Here is a 14,905-nt window from a genome sequence, read left to right as displayed (position 1 = left end):
ACAGACTTCTAACTTTTGCAGCAATGCAGCTTTTCAACCCCAAAAAACGACATTCAAAGCTGTACCTGTTGCTCACATCTGTCAACCAGGTTTTCTAATATCAGTTATTGTGCTTTCCTTGCAAGTCTTCTACATTTATATTAGACTATTATTTGACAGGTTCTGCTATTTACCCCCCGTCCATTATTTTCAAAGAGTAAGAAACAATGCAGTCGAAAACACCCTCCACTCTGATTGGATGAAAGGAGGAAGGAAATCACTGAGAGTGAGCAGTGAAAGGCTCATTCACCTGAGGTGCTATGTTTTGCAGATCTGATGCTCCTGAGGTTTTTCTCCGTGTTCCAAGACGATGATGTGCAAACTTTTAACTCATATAAAATAGATAGAGATGTTTGCTTTTCACACTCACGCATTATACTGCTTTAGTTAAAGGGGCAGTAAGCAATTCTAAAGCAAAAAACGTTTTTGTAAAAAATATTTCCTCACGGTCCGTAAGCTGTCGGTTCTGTATGCGTGCAGAGCCGACAGCTGTATTATAATCTGTAAGGGTTTTGTTTTTTTAATTGATTATTTAAATCTGTGTGAAAAACTTTATACTTATCCTGGTGTATGCTGGAATCAAGTTTTTATTTTATTTTTCACTTTATACTTAAGTTGGACTGAGGAATGGAGGGAAGGAAGGAACAAAGTAAGAAATATTATTGTCAATGTTTCCTATTGACCGTCAGACATATACTGAATGCTGGTGCGCATACTGTACACTACCATCAGTGATCAGCATCCACTGACATATGTAAGGTGATCAGTCTACTGTGTGTGTGCGAGCATGTGTGTGGCGATGGGCTGTACACGTCTGTCCTGTTTGACTGAATGAATTGAACAGCTCCTAATGGCTTGTGGCTTGTGAAAACAAAACTTCACACTCACAGAAACATACAATCCATTCATAAAACATGCAGAGAGATGAGAACACCCGTGAGGGTGCAAGAACAAAAAGTCATCACCAATACTTTGTGCTTTCGATGGGAAACTCGACATCAATCAATGAATCAATCCATCCATCTGTATTACTAGACTCATTTTGCTGACCAAAATAAGTGTAAAACATGACAAGCAGTATAAAATCTCTGTGAACTGTGCAAATGCAAGTTGTGCATACAGCTCCTCTGAATCATGCATGAACACATGGGGGGGTCACTCGAACACAGTTCATGTCTTTCGAACTCCGACTGAATTTGACTTTTGTATAAAGTGACATCCCTTAAATGTGTGATATCTGTGCTCACTTCCAATCCATTTTCACCAGTCTGTCTTTTCAGTCTTCCATTCATCCAGCCTCTCAGTTTCTCTTTTTGTGTCACTGCCTTCATCTCGCACAGTTCAAAACAAAATGACGTAAACAGGGCCAAACCAGCGCACTGTGTGTGTGTGAGAGAGGTTTCACTACTTCCCTCAGTGTCTCTAACTGTTGAATTTCAGTGAAAACCTGTCTGATGTTTAAGACTGCAGTCACTACCTGGACAGTGAGTAAGCCCCCCCGACCCAGCTCCTCCCCACACACACAAATACAGATAAAGATTGAGCAGACAGACATTCATATTCCTGCCACAAACATCGCACACCCCCAAATCCAACACCGACACCTCCATCTCTCTCACACACATACTGATGAACACCGGTAATGCTGCGTCGTGACTGGGGGCGATGTGTTCCTCTCAATATGCACAGACGACTGTCTGAGGCATGCTGGCACATATTGTCAAAAATACTCCCCTCAATTTCAGTGTGTGTGCGTGTGAGAGAGAGAGACACAGTGAAAGAGCATCCACTCCATGTAGAAAGGAGCACCCTGTTATGTACATGTTCTCCTGCTGTGCCGTAACGATAGCCTACATTACCCAATGTTCCGCAGTCTGTTGTGTATCCACATCACTTCCTGCTCAACAGTTTGTGTTACACAAATGGCCTAAGCATTTGGAAATCCCGCCCGTCCCACCCCTGAGGCTCTTTCTCTAAAACACACACATTCACGGAGACGTTCTTGTGCCTGAAGGAATCGGCACCAGCAGACACATGACCCTGTAAAAATCGCAGTTTGTTTGGAAAAAAGATTCCACACAGTTGGCATTACAGTCATCACAAAGCCACTGTACTGTATATCACTTTCAGTTTGACCCTGCTACAAATGACTTGTCACCTGTTGCAGCAACCACCCACTGAGCAGAAGCTGTGAACGTCTGACAGGGGAGGCACTATCTTCGCTACTTGCTCTTCAACTATGACAATGCTTTTCCCGATTTCTTATTCATTTGGTGGTAAACAGGATATGTTGTCAGTTTCCCCTTTGACTCCACCCCGACCAACCGTATGTCATATGACTCTATGTGACACCATTCAGGATTTTCTACGACCTTAAGACACAACTACCTCGGAGAGACAGAACTAACTCCATTTCACAGACTAGTACACACACTGGCCTGACAGAACACTATGCACCAGCCGTGTTAGCTACAGGCCCAGTACATGTCATCAACTGTGCACACACAATACATGCACAAACCCATTTCAACCACAACCTGACTGAAGCACACAGAGGCTTAGCAAACAAACTGCCAGACAAGCTTATAATAAAGAGGAACATCCCTATGGGGGCAAACACACGCACACTAGATAATCAGACGTCCATGTGATCACACACACACATGCACACATGCACACACACACTCATTTGCAAACACTCACATCCTCCCACCAGCACATGTGTAAAGCCACAGTCAGGCCCTCAGTCTAGACAAGAGGCAGAGAAGAAGAGGAGAGAAAACAGAGGCAGAGAGGAGGGAACAGTAGAAAAAGAGAGGTACTGGATGTACTTACCCCGTTTCTGGAGCCATCCCTCTCTAACGATGGTGACATCGCTCATGGTTCCTTCACGCAGAGTCTGATGCCGCTACACGCCTGCTCCACAGAGAGAGAGAGGGAGGAGGGGAGGAGAGGAGGAGAGGAGAGAAAGAGAGGGAGAGGAGGAGAGGAGGGGGGGAGGCAGGCTCTCCCAGCCTCCGCGTCACTCTCCCTCCCTTTCTTTCCCGTTCACCCTCTTGTTCGCGCAGTCTCTCTCTCTGACACACACAGACACACACACTGTGTTTGTGTACGTGTGTGTGTGTGTGTGTTGTTTGGCTTCCTGTTGTGGCTTATCTCCCTGCCTCCCTCCCTTCTTCTTCTTCTTCTTCTTCTCCCCCTCCTCCTCCACCTCCTCCTCTCTCGTTCTCTCTCCAGACCTTCCTCCTCACCAGTAGTGACTCAGCCTGAAAGGAAGTGAAAGGAGAAAAAAAATAAAGAAAGAAAAAGGGAGGCATGGATTAATTTTTTCTCCTCCTCTGCGGCTCCCTCTCTTTCCCTCCAAAGCCCTTTTATAAAATCTGACAGGACAAACAACTAGTTATTGTGAGGACAAATGCTCCCTCCACTCTCCCCCCACCCTGCTCCTCTGTCTGTTGCTAACACTCTCACAGATAGACAGGATGGATTATCGCAGAGCTCTTGATGAAGTCCAAATTGACCTCGATTGCCAAACATTCCTGAGCTCTACCTCTCATTCATTCATAATTTGTTTCATTCTTCTGATCAGGTTGTGCTATACCGAAAAGACAGTCTGCCTTTCTGTGCTTGCTGTATTTCTGCATGTCAAATGATTATGTCAACATGTGTGTGTGTGTGTGTGTGTGTGTGTGTGTAGGCTGATGTCTGTATGTGGGAGATGGGAGAGCATCTCAGGACTGTGGAGTAGGGCTCGGCTATAAATAGAAACAACGGCAGTTAGGGATGCTCTCACACTCTTTCTCTCTGCCCAAATCTCTGCACCTCTGTCGTCGCACTCCCGCTTCCCCCCTCCCCTCTCTCTCTCTCTCTCTCTCGCTCTCTCGCTCTCTGCATAGCTGCCGTGTTCACCTCAAACGCACCCTACTACACTGTATTACACAACACGCAACCACACTACGCTGCTCAGCTTGAATGGAGAGCAGCACTATGGTGGCTAGGGCCAGCAGTCGCTGCCATCTCGCTGGAAATCAGTATTCAGATCAGCGAGTGTCTGCACTGCCACCGACACTTGCAGGGACTTCGTCACAACGAAGACTGGGACAGACGCGCGCACGCATTCGCACACAGGCACACACTCTAGAGGTGACATTCGATGTTGAAGCAGCAGAGTAGTGACCAATCCAAAACACTTGTTACAACACATTCATGTCCTCGGTCACAAGCGATCGCTTACGTTACCGTTTTACTTGATACAGTTCTTTACTTCCTCTACATGTCCGTCTGTTGCATGTGCTTGCCAAAAGGATGGACTTGATTCCTCAGAATTAACAGTGGATGGAGGGGTCTTGTCTCTATTAATCACAGGTACAGAGGTTTTAGTCACCAAAACTAAGTTGATGCCATCACAGCTGTTTAGCCTCGGACACACTACGCGATTCTCAAAGTCGTGAGATCGCTGTTCCGTTCATACTACGCACCGTGCTGTCTTGCAATCACGTGGCTTTCAGTCGTTGTGCTGTTCATCTGTGACGGGGGGTTCACACACTTCACGATCCTTCACCAGGAGAAATGTCTCCACAGTACGTTTTGTCACGAAAAACACAAGCGAGAAGTGACACGGGAAAATATGCGAGACGGACGCGAAACAGGAAGTGTTTGTCACTTTCACGATGGACGTCAGAAAGAAGCTCTCAATATATTGCAGGATACTCTTATGTTAGGGTTAGGGTTAGATTTGGTCCTGCTATAAAGTAAGCTCGAGGTTACGCTCATCATCTGTAGCAGTGAAAACGCACAACATGACAGAAAAAAAGCCCCAAATATAGGCCGCGCAATGATTTTTTTCAGAAACACGGAAAAAGGCAGAGAGTATGGGTGAAGAGTGTTGTTGTGCTGTTGGTTTCCAGGTTGACGCACTGACTGCCTGTCACATCACAGCTCACGCTGCAGGTGATGGTTCCCCGCTGGTCCCCCGACTTGTCCAGATATTTATCCTGCTAGATATCTGAAAAAAACGCATCGTTGGTAGTTCACACGTAGCGATCGAGTGCAGATTTGCGAGCCCCTGATTTTGCGCTGATTTTCCCCCGATTTGCTGAAGCTCCAGGATTTGTCGGCGAGCTCAAAACCTGGCTTAAAATCGTGCAGTGTGAAGTCGCCATTACAGACAAAAAAAGAGGTAGACTAAGATTACAACAGTTTTACTGCGAAGGTTGGGTAAACTTGGGTTGCCATGACTGGCTATGAAACTAATCCACTACTTAGGTAATATACTACTTGTTTAAGTCATTTTTTTAAAAAGCACATTGCTTCTCATAAAGTGGGGCTTAAATACACAAAAGGATCTAGGATCTGGGAAATTGAGAACAGTATTTTCACTTACTGAATAAAAATAGGTTGCACCTTTTCCATTTCAACCCTCTTGGACCTAAATGCGTTTTATTCAAGGGCTGAGTATCAATACTTTATTTGTTTTTTGGTACCACCCAAAATCTCTCTGAAATCTTCATTTTCATTTTAAATTTTCTTTCACAACACAGAATGGTGTTAGAACCATGTTCAAATTTGTAGACACAAAAAGTACTGTTTGGTAGTGATACATAAACACTTAAAACATTATAAGCATTCCTATCAATTATAAAAATGATACACATCCCTAGCGATTACATCCAAGGGTACGGAATCCTTTTTATAGGCACAATTCTGGATAAAGCAGTGTAATTCTGTAATTCAATGAAGCTTTAACCTTAATCTAATGGAACATGGTCCTGATCACACATAGAGCGGGACAGGACAGGACAGGGCAGGCCAAAGCAGGGCAGGATGGGACAGGACAGGACAGGGCAGGCCAAAGCAGGGCAGTCGAGGGCAACGCAGGGCAGGACGGGACAGGACAGGACAGGGCAGGGCAGGGCACAGCTGTCCAGACAGTGGAAATGCCTCATCACCAACCATCAGATATCAGTGAAAATATTACCAATGTAATTAAGTCAATCGTTTCAATTCAAGTCTATTACGCGTGCAGGAGTGTGCCAATGGAGAAATTATAAGGTTTACACTTGTAATTCCTGTTAGTTTTGAAGCTGCCGGTACACAATTATTTATTGTTTTCCTCATGAATAATTCAGTAAAAAAACTTTTTTTACATTTTGTTTTACAGAGTTAAGAGAGCAATGATATCAAGCATGATGTTGTCTTATACAGATATGGATTAATAGGAGCCGATGCCAATACCATTAATAAATATATAACGAAAAAGAAAAAACAAATATATAGAACTTGAATTAAGACAAAACAAAAAATGGATGATTTTACACCTTTTCTGCATTGTTTATCCTGATTTTGAAGGAAAGAATGACAAATCTGAACGAGAAATCACTAAGTTTACAAATGTAAAAACATAAGAACTGCAAAACTATGCACGTATGAGGAATGTACATAATATTAGTGCAAGAGTTTAATCAGTTACCAGTAATGTGTATAAGAAGATGACATTCAGGTGAAAATGTGCTGGGATGTGCATTAAACATAGTCCAGAGTCTCTCTGTCAGACAGAGGTGAGGTGTTGTACAGTGTAATGGCTTGTGGCAGGAAAGATTTTTTGTCTTGGCTGGTTGGAGTTCTTCTCCTGTTTTGAGCAACCCCATTCTGTGTAACGTTCACTCTCCACCATGTTTGTTTGTGTTGCCTTCATCCAAATGTCCTGCCTGCCTCCTTAATGTGAGGAAGAATGCAAAGCCCTGTCCAACCAAAAAATAGAATGATTTGTGACATAACGAAATAAACAAGCATAGTATGAAAAGATAAATCTGTTTCTATTGTCAAAAAATAAATCGCACAGCTCTTTTGCCTCACATAACAGAATGACCCCAGTCACGTTAACACAGTTAGGCAAACTGCTTATCAAACAGTGGTATGAGATCGGTACTCGGCAATGCCCAAAGCCCAGGTATGAGAATCGGTATATGAGATTGGTGCACCCTTATATGTAGGGCTGGGGTAAAAAAAATGCTTTCGCGATTCAAATCGATCTTAATTTCAAACATTGGATATCGATTCATAAAATCCTAAGATCAAACTTTTAATATATGCCATTTCCTGAATCATTTCCTGAATCATTTGCTTCATTCTTGCGTGAATGTGCAACAAGATTTGTACATATGAGAGACCGGTAAACAAAAACATGTCAGAGGCTGCTCCACTGAAAGCACCATCAAGGAAAAAATGGATGAGTGGAAAAAGAGACACATAATCACAGGAAATAGAGACAGATATGAAAAGAGAGAGACAGGTGAACCAAAAGGGAAACAGAGGGCAGGGACCCAGCTCCCAATGAATCAATTCTAGATGTGTAAAGCAACTCTACACAGCAATAGATTTGCCACTCAATAGATTGTGTTGGGTTTCAGAGGTAGTTTTATCATTTTGTATTTCCATTTTAGAATTTATTTTTTAACTCTAGCCCCATTCTTACTGAACACAGAAACATGGAACTCAACCAAACCCAACGTTTATGCTATTGCCACCGATTTAGAACATTTCAATCAACAACAGCCCAAAACTCAAAATTGTTAAATTAAAATTAAATAAAACAATTAATATAAAAAGCAGCAAATCCTCATAAGTCAGAAACACGAAAAATGCATTCTATGGTGATTATTGATTTGCTCTCAGAATTAGTAAATATTTTAAAAAGCATCATATTTTATAAGCTTCTCAAATGATTTGTATTCAAAAATCTTAGTTTGTGAATTAACTAAAAGCTAATACTGTAAGATAAATGTAGGTTGTAAAAACTACAACATTTGTCCATGAAATGTAATGGTGGACAGATATAAAGTAGCATGAAAGGAGTAACGTCAAGTCAAAGATGAACTTCAGTAGAGTATAGGAATGAGTCTAAATGGAGCGAACATAGTGAAAGAGAAGAAGAAAGTACCTTGAGAAAGAGAGGGAGAAAAGACTGGAAAGAAGATGGTTGTTAATTAGCTCAGTGAGAGAGAGAAGAGGGCAAAAAGGCAGGACAATTATTAACTATTTATTTCCCCATATAATGACATATTGACAACTAACTCAACTAACTTCAATTCTAAACAAATATTTTGTGTTTCAGGCAACGGCATGTTGGGGAAAAGTAGTTAGAAGGAGTTTCAAGAGGAAACTGAAAAACAGATCAATTGTGTTCTCTTCTCCCCTGTCTTCTTCATGTTTTATGAGAATACATCAATTATTTTCAAAACCGTTCAGTTAAGCAAAACCTTTCTGCGCGATTTCTTTATACACAAATGGAGTCCAAACAGCATTGTTTAAAAGTTTGACCAGATTTATTTTCTGTTCGATTTTATTTGGAAAAGAAAGTGCAACTATCGCAGGTTTTAGATGGAACAAATATTTAGCAGTCATTTTATTATAATCAAAATACTTTTTCCCATTAACTAAAATGTATTGTTGAAAAGGGCATATCTTTCTGAAAAGGAACATTTTATAACCAGTATGCAATAACAATGTATTAACTCTGCTTTGAATATGTCCATGACAGGGTGGACATGTTTTGCCGTTTGCTCGACTGATGGCAAATTATTTTTGTAAAACTTCCTGGAGCTTCTTGACCAACATGCATTTCTAATATCCTAATCCTACTTGATACAATAAATATGCAGTTGAATGGAAAATATTAGCCCAGTCCCAAAAAGCACTTTTTACTTGATAATGACACACTTAATTACACTGCATCACTGTAACCCGGGGCTTGCTGGTTGGAGCATGTGCACGTTGCACGTTGTTGCATGTTGCATGTTGCACGTTGCACGTTGCATGTTGCACGTTGCACGTTGCATGCAGGATGCTAAACATGGATAATCTTTTTTTTCCTTTTTTTTCACCATTACCCTTCTCGAGACGCAGCATTATCCACAGGTGACCCGTAGAGACGCGGCACCACCGCCACGTCACTGACATTATCTCGACAAGAACCCGCATGTCATCTGGCGAGCTGAGGCCAGGGGTGGGGGTCGCGTTGACGGTCGCAGTAACTGCGGCCGGCAGGTGCGGTGGTGACCCCCGTGCACCTGCCTGTGCGCCAACCAGCCCGCGGAACCGTCACGCAGACCTCGCGCCGGACCTCGCGCCGGTCGGCCAGCCGGTCGCCGACGTCACGAGCCGGGGCCGGAAATAAACGGTTTTAAGGCGTTAGACGAATGTCGACACGGATTTTCCGAGAAGCGACGACGGCCGCCGCTCCCGCGGCCAACGGCTGCTTCTGGAGAGCCCGTGACGTCATCCAGGGAAACGGCAACCCCCCCCCCCCTTTTTTTTTTTTCAAGCATGTGCGCACACACACACTTTCACACACACTTACACACGCAGATCCTACCGTCTCGCCTTGTCGTCCCGTCGTCGGTTTGAAATGATCCCGGCTCGGCGTCTGATTCTCCTCCACTTCATCCGATTCCCACATCCCGTGTGTCGGTGCCGGCGAACACGCCAAACCTCGCGAGAGTCGGGTGTCGGGAGGAGGCCTGAGGCCGGCGGGTGGAGGACACTGATGACACAAGTACAAGTCACTGGGGTTTCCCGTGTATTAATGGACGGACTATGACACTCTTAAGAGCACGTCCCGTGAGTCAGTTAGTTAGTTAGTTAGTTAGTTAGTTAGTCAGTCAGTCAGTCAGTCAGTTACTTAGTTAGTTAGTCAGCCAGTTACTTAGTTAGTTAGTTAGTCAGTTACTTAGTTAGTTAGTTAGTTAGTTAGTTAGTTAGTTAGTTTATAATCTCTTTGTGAAAGTCTTGTGTGTCTTTGCACATGTTGCTTTGTCTCCATGTACTCATGCATCCTTTTTCTTTTGTTGCCGTGTTCCTTTTGTGGTCCTTTTGTCATTCTTATGTACTCTGAATCTCTGTAGTAATGTCGTTTTTGTTTCGTTCTTTTCCTTTTGCATGTTTTCTGTAGTGCAGTGCAGTTCAGTCATTGGGTGTCCCATGTGGGGAACTTGACTGTGCACAACATGAAAGACAACAAAACGGTACAGTACAAACAATAATATGTGTTTCTAAGATGTCTCCTATTAGACAGAGCATAACACCATAATCTTGTAAAAACTGAAGTTACTGAAATGAATATGTTATCTTAGCATGATTTGAGTAACTCTAGCGAACCAAGATTGTGGGGTATTGTATGTGTTACCATGTTATCATACTCGTTTTGTGTCTCTTTGTGGTAGTCTTTTGTCTCTTTGTACAGGTTTAGCAACCCCTTTTAGATGTCTTGGTGTCTTATTGACCTTACTATGTAGAGTGCCTTGGGACAATGTATGTTGTGATTTGGCGCTATACAAATGAAATTCAATTGAAATTCAATTGAAATATGCACCATTAGTCTCTTTTGTGGAATTACATCTCTTTGTTGTCATTTGATTGACTCACCAACAGGAAAAGAACCTATGCCCCCTGGATCTGTGATTTAAGGCTTGTTGAATAATCCATCTTTGATGTAAAATTAAAAGGCCTTCCACAATGGAAAATGCTGAAAATAAATTCTTAGTTAAGGTTGAACAAAGTTAACAGGTGTGGGATGATGAAGTGATGATCCTAGTTTCATAGTGTTATTGAAAATCCCCCAGACTGGTGTTATTAATAATTTTAATGATGGCTCTGTTCTATTGCACCTAGTGTAATAGTATAGTAAGTAACTTAGTGTATTTATTTGTGGTGTACTTATTAGTCCTGTGCTCAAATTTTAATTTTATTTACTTTCCATGCTACTACTAATTACAAGTTACTTTAATTTTATTTTATTCAATTTTATTTGTATTGCGCCAAATCAAATATTGAATCCACATAGGATATCTCAAAGCACTTCACATAGAAAGGTCGACTTATTTTACAGACTAAGGTTTTAGATAAAACATAATGACGTTATGCTGAGGGGGGTCTAAAAGAAATCTAGGCGTTTTAGACAGAGGGTGAAAAGAGGAGCTGCAGGAATGGGCGGTATGAGAACACTGGGGCTTTTTCTGTACATTATAGCATGTAAACCTTTTCAAGTGGTAACCCAAATTAAAAGAATGAACCTGAATATGAGCATAATATGTCACCTTTAAAGTGAATTCAGTGAAGTAATCTATCCATGTGTTGTGGCACTCTGACAATAAGGTTTACAGTTTTTGGCTGAGAAGCCATGAAGAAGTTGTTTAATAAGCATTGCGTATGATAAACCAGAGCCACAGGAATTCACTATGATGCATAAAAAACACTGTCATTGTGATATTTAGTATAGTAAGTCACAAAGATCAGCAATGCCAATATGCATTATTACGTTGCAGTATTTTAAATGCTGTTTACAGCCAGAAGGATCAGACATCTGCATAGCACATGACAGAAATCTCTACTCAACAGCTGAACATGTGAACCAAATTGTTCAGTCAACATTTATGGCTCCGAATTTTTTGAATTTCTGGTTGTTTACAGGCAGTGGGGTCAGCTGACCTCTCAAAGTGCTGCAATGCTAAGAATGATGCTGACATGGTGGGCACCCTCGAGAAGGTTTGTTAATTCAAAAGCCTTAATACTTAAGAGGGCATTGTCCTCTTCTAACGTACCAGTAAATCTCGCTCCACCTTTCCACATTTACGGTATGATTAATATGCTATACATTAAAAATGTTGACAGTGATACAATGATGTACATTTACAGAATCAACAATGCCTTCCGTTATCGCTTCCCTCTTCTTTCCTCCTCCCTGTCTGTCTACCCAGATGGCGTGTGGAGCTGTGCAGCAGTGGCACAGGGTATAGGTTTGGGGCCATGGCTGGGCCAAGAGTGCAGACACAGGTGGACCTAGCGTGACAGATAATATATGTGTGAACTGTTGTGGCCTCTCTCAACACATACTGCCATCAGCTGGCCTTTTGCTCACAGGGGCAGGAGGGGCGGGGGGGGGGGGGGGGGGGGGGGGGGGGTGTGAACAGAAACCAGCAGCTAGGCAGGGGTGTGTTTGTGTGTGTGTGTGTGTGTGTGTGTGTGTGTGTGTGTGTGTGTGCAGAGGATACATTGGAGGTGGGGGTAAGGAGACAGCTTGAAAAGAAAAAGTCATCACAGGGGAGACCTTCTGTTGCCATTGCTGTGGCCAGACGTGTCCCTCTGACACACACACACACACACGCACACACACACACACAACTTAGAGTCAACTCCTTCATTTACTGTCACAGTCACGGCAGGAAAAATTCCGAATGTAAGGTTTACAGCAAAAAATAAGTGTAGCTTACCTTGAGGTGAAGACCTGTCTATGGACAAGGTATGAAAAGTGTTGTAGTATAGTTTATTGTCGTATCACTCTAATAACCTCTCTTCAAGGGGATCAAAGTCAGCATACAAAATAAGATCCCTATGTTCTCCAGGACCACTTTCCTTCAACAATACCACACTACTGCTTGATAACTGGATGTCCTGTCCTGTTCCCTATTGCAGTACTGACTTTTAGAATATTCTAAACCTCAGAAACGCATATGTGTCAAGGCTGTTAAACCAGATTGCATGATTTTGTAAAGTGCTCCAGTCACATTCTTTTTTTGTCCTTCTTTTTGTACAGGTGTGTGTGGCCTGTCTTTTCCTTTGGGACCGCCATGCAACAGTGGCCCCTGAGCTAACAGTGCCATCCGTTCTCACCAAGCTGGACCCCTGACTCCCTGTGGGTGAGACGGTGCACTGCTGACGACCACACACACACACACACACACATACACACACACACACACAAGAAACTCTAAAGTGTCTCCAGAGCACAGGACGTCTGTCACACACATACCCCCATACCCCACGTACATCCATCCATGTTTGGGACTCTCTTCCCGACCCTGATCCTCCCCTCCACTGTTCCCTTCCACCCCCTCACCTTAACTCCAGCCCCAGCTCCCCTGCTCCCAAAGCCCAGGGAAGCAGCAGCCGTGCTGGCTGGCCCAACACCCCATACCCCTTCAGCCCATCCCAGGTCGCTTTGAAGTGGCTTCAGGAGAGAGAGGTCAGCCTCGCCCCGGAGACCCGCATTGAGGTAGGGACAGCTGCGGTCAGACAGATCCTGTGCAGGGGATACGTACACACAAGAACTTGCACACACGCACATACACCAATGCACACACGAGACCCGACAAGAGCAGCTGCAGCCACACTGTTGAAGGTGTGCTGTACAGCAGGACAGCTTGGGAGCCAGTATGGTCCAGCACGGCTCTACTGTGCTCTGTTCTCTTCTGGGTCACCTACTTTGCATTCAGGTGTGAAATTCAGGTGATAAAATGTATATATATTTAAAGTAACTTCCAGAATTCAGGTTCATTCTAATAAAGAAAGACTGTAGAATATAATCTATAACTTTGATTCACACACATTGTCAACAAATTGAACATTACCGCCACTCTACTCAAAGGGATCATTTGTGGCAGGGATATTGTACTGTAAGATGTTCCTGTTATTTTGTCCTTCCCCAGTATGTGATGACGATGGCTTAGTTTAAAAAATGTATCAGTGCACCTAAGCAAACTGAATGTGTTCAACTTGCAAACTGTGCGCCGATAAGACGACAAGGTTAGTTTTTTTCTTTTAAGTTAGAGTTTATGTTTGTGTTTTTGTGGGTCTGTGCATATGTGTCTACATGTGTTTGCCTGCTAGCCCGTTTATCTGCTCATATCTGTGCATATGTTCACATTGTCACATTATGCAGTGTGTGTGTTTGTGTGTGTGTGTGTGTGTGTGTGTGTGTGTGTGTGCGTGTGGGGGGTGGGAGGTTACCTTCTGCTCACGTGCAGACACGTTGTACTCCCTGCAAAAATACCCTGTTCCACGACTTCCCTAACACACTCATAAAACACACATTTATTTCTATGAACTGAATTACATTTCAAATCATACAATGTTTTACCATAACTACTCACTTCCATATTGTGAAACCACTGCATTCGATTTCTCCAGACTCTGATATAAAGAGGAAATATATCAGGAAATATATGCAACAAAATAGTCAATGAGTAAATGCAAATATGGCCTTTTAACAAATTCTGATTACATGCTCATGATAAAAGTTCAGTAAACGTAGAAACATGTCTCTCCAAATTATTTTTCTACAACTCTCACTTGCAATGATGGCCAGAGAGGTTATTTGAGTTCAGTGTCTACACTGGAAAGTAGTATTTCTAATACTTGTGAGGGCAGGATTAGTTATAACTGAGGGTAAAAGTAATTATGTGATTGACCGCTGCTTAGTGGCAGTAATGTAGGAGTTATTTTGCTCTATGGTGATAAATAGAAGGATGAGCCACAAAGCAGAGTCTCTAGATTTATATACTGATTGGGTTTGATCTGACACTTACGTCATAACCCTTCGGCAGTGACTGTCTGTGACCTGCGAGACTGCATGTTTCAGGGTGAAGTTTGTTCATGGACGAGTGGAAAATGCACATGTAAAAGGCACTTTCTTATGTTCTGTTGTATTAGCCGCTGTGTCATTGTCAGCTACCAGAAATGTGTGAATATCAGTTTTTTTTGGTTCCTAGTGTTCGTAGACAGATGTTACATGCATGAGGTCTGTCACGGCCCGCCAGAACTAAGAACCCTTGTGGACTTTGAAAAGACTCTTTTGAACTCTTTTGACTTTGTGGACTTTATTGTTTATGATGTCTTTGATAACCCTTCCTTGTGTGTGTATCTGTTCATGTGAAGTTCTTTCATTGTGATCTCTTGTGTTTTGTTCATCTGGAGTTTGGTATTTCTTGTTTTATTTTGCAGTCTCTTCCTGTCCTCCTTGTATCTCATTTGGTCACTTTACGTTTTCTTGTTTGTTTCTTTTTGGTAACTTAACTTATTAATCACACCTCTT

The 14,905-nt window shown here is 42.7% G+C and overlaps 1 protein-coding gene and 1 long non-coding RNA gene across 11 annotated transcripts in view; one reads left to right on the top strand and one right to left on the bottom strand.

The window, feature by feature from the left end:
• The window catches only part of akt3a (v-akt murine thymoma viral oncogene homolog 3a), a 62,883-nt gene extending 53,344 nt beyond the window's left edge, over positions 1-9,539 (bottom strand). For 9 of the 10 annotated variants that reach the window (XR_004784519.2, XR_004784521.2, XR_004784518.2 and 6 more), the window contains exons 1-2: positions 9,413-9,539; positions 2,875-3,305 (exon numbers count right to left, since the gene is read on the bottom strand). Coding sequence is in view for 2 of the 10 variants with exons in the window: in XM_035605252.2 (XP_035461145.1) it covers positions 2,875-2,920 (46 nt within the window). In the remaining 8 variants the exon portion in view is untranslated. Of the gene's footprint in view, positions 1-2,874; positions 3,306-9,397 lie in introns of all 10 variants that reach the window. The other variant, XM_047334728.1, reaches the window with a different exon arrangement.
• A 21-nt stretch (positions 9,540-9,560) lies between these two features.
• On the top strand, positions 9,561-13,072 carry LOC118283371. The gene is made up of 6 exons (XR_004784526.2): positions 9,561-9,657; positions 9,989-10,061; positions 11,506-11,580; positions 11,793-11,868; positions 12,629-12,731; positions 12,943-13,072. It is a non-coding gene; the product is annotated as an uncharacterized LOC118283371 (long non-coding RNA).
• Positions 13,073-14,905: the final 1,833 nt, after the last annotated feature.

Source organism: Scophthalmus maximus, chromosome 10 (genome assembly GCF_022379125.1).
Source record: "Scophthalmus maximus strain ysfricsl-2021 chromosome 10, ASM2237912v1, whole genome shotgun sequence".
NCBI classification, from domain to species: Eukaryota; Metazoa; Chordata; class Actinopteri; order Pleuronectiformes; family Scophthalmidae; genus Scophthalmus; species Scophthalmus maximus.
Note: the sequence above shows the minus strand (reverse complement) of the source record. Positions and strands in the feature narration are given on the sequence as shown.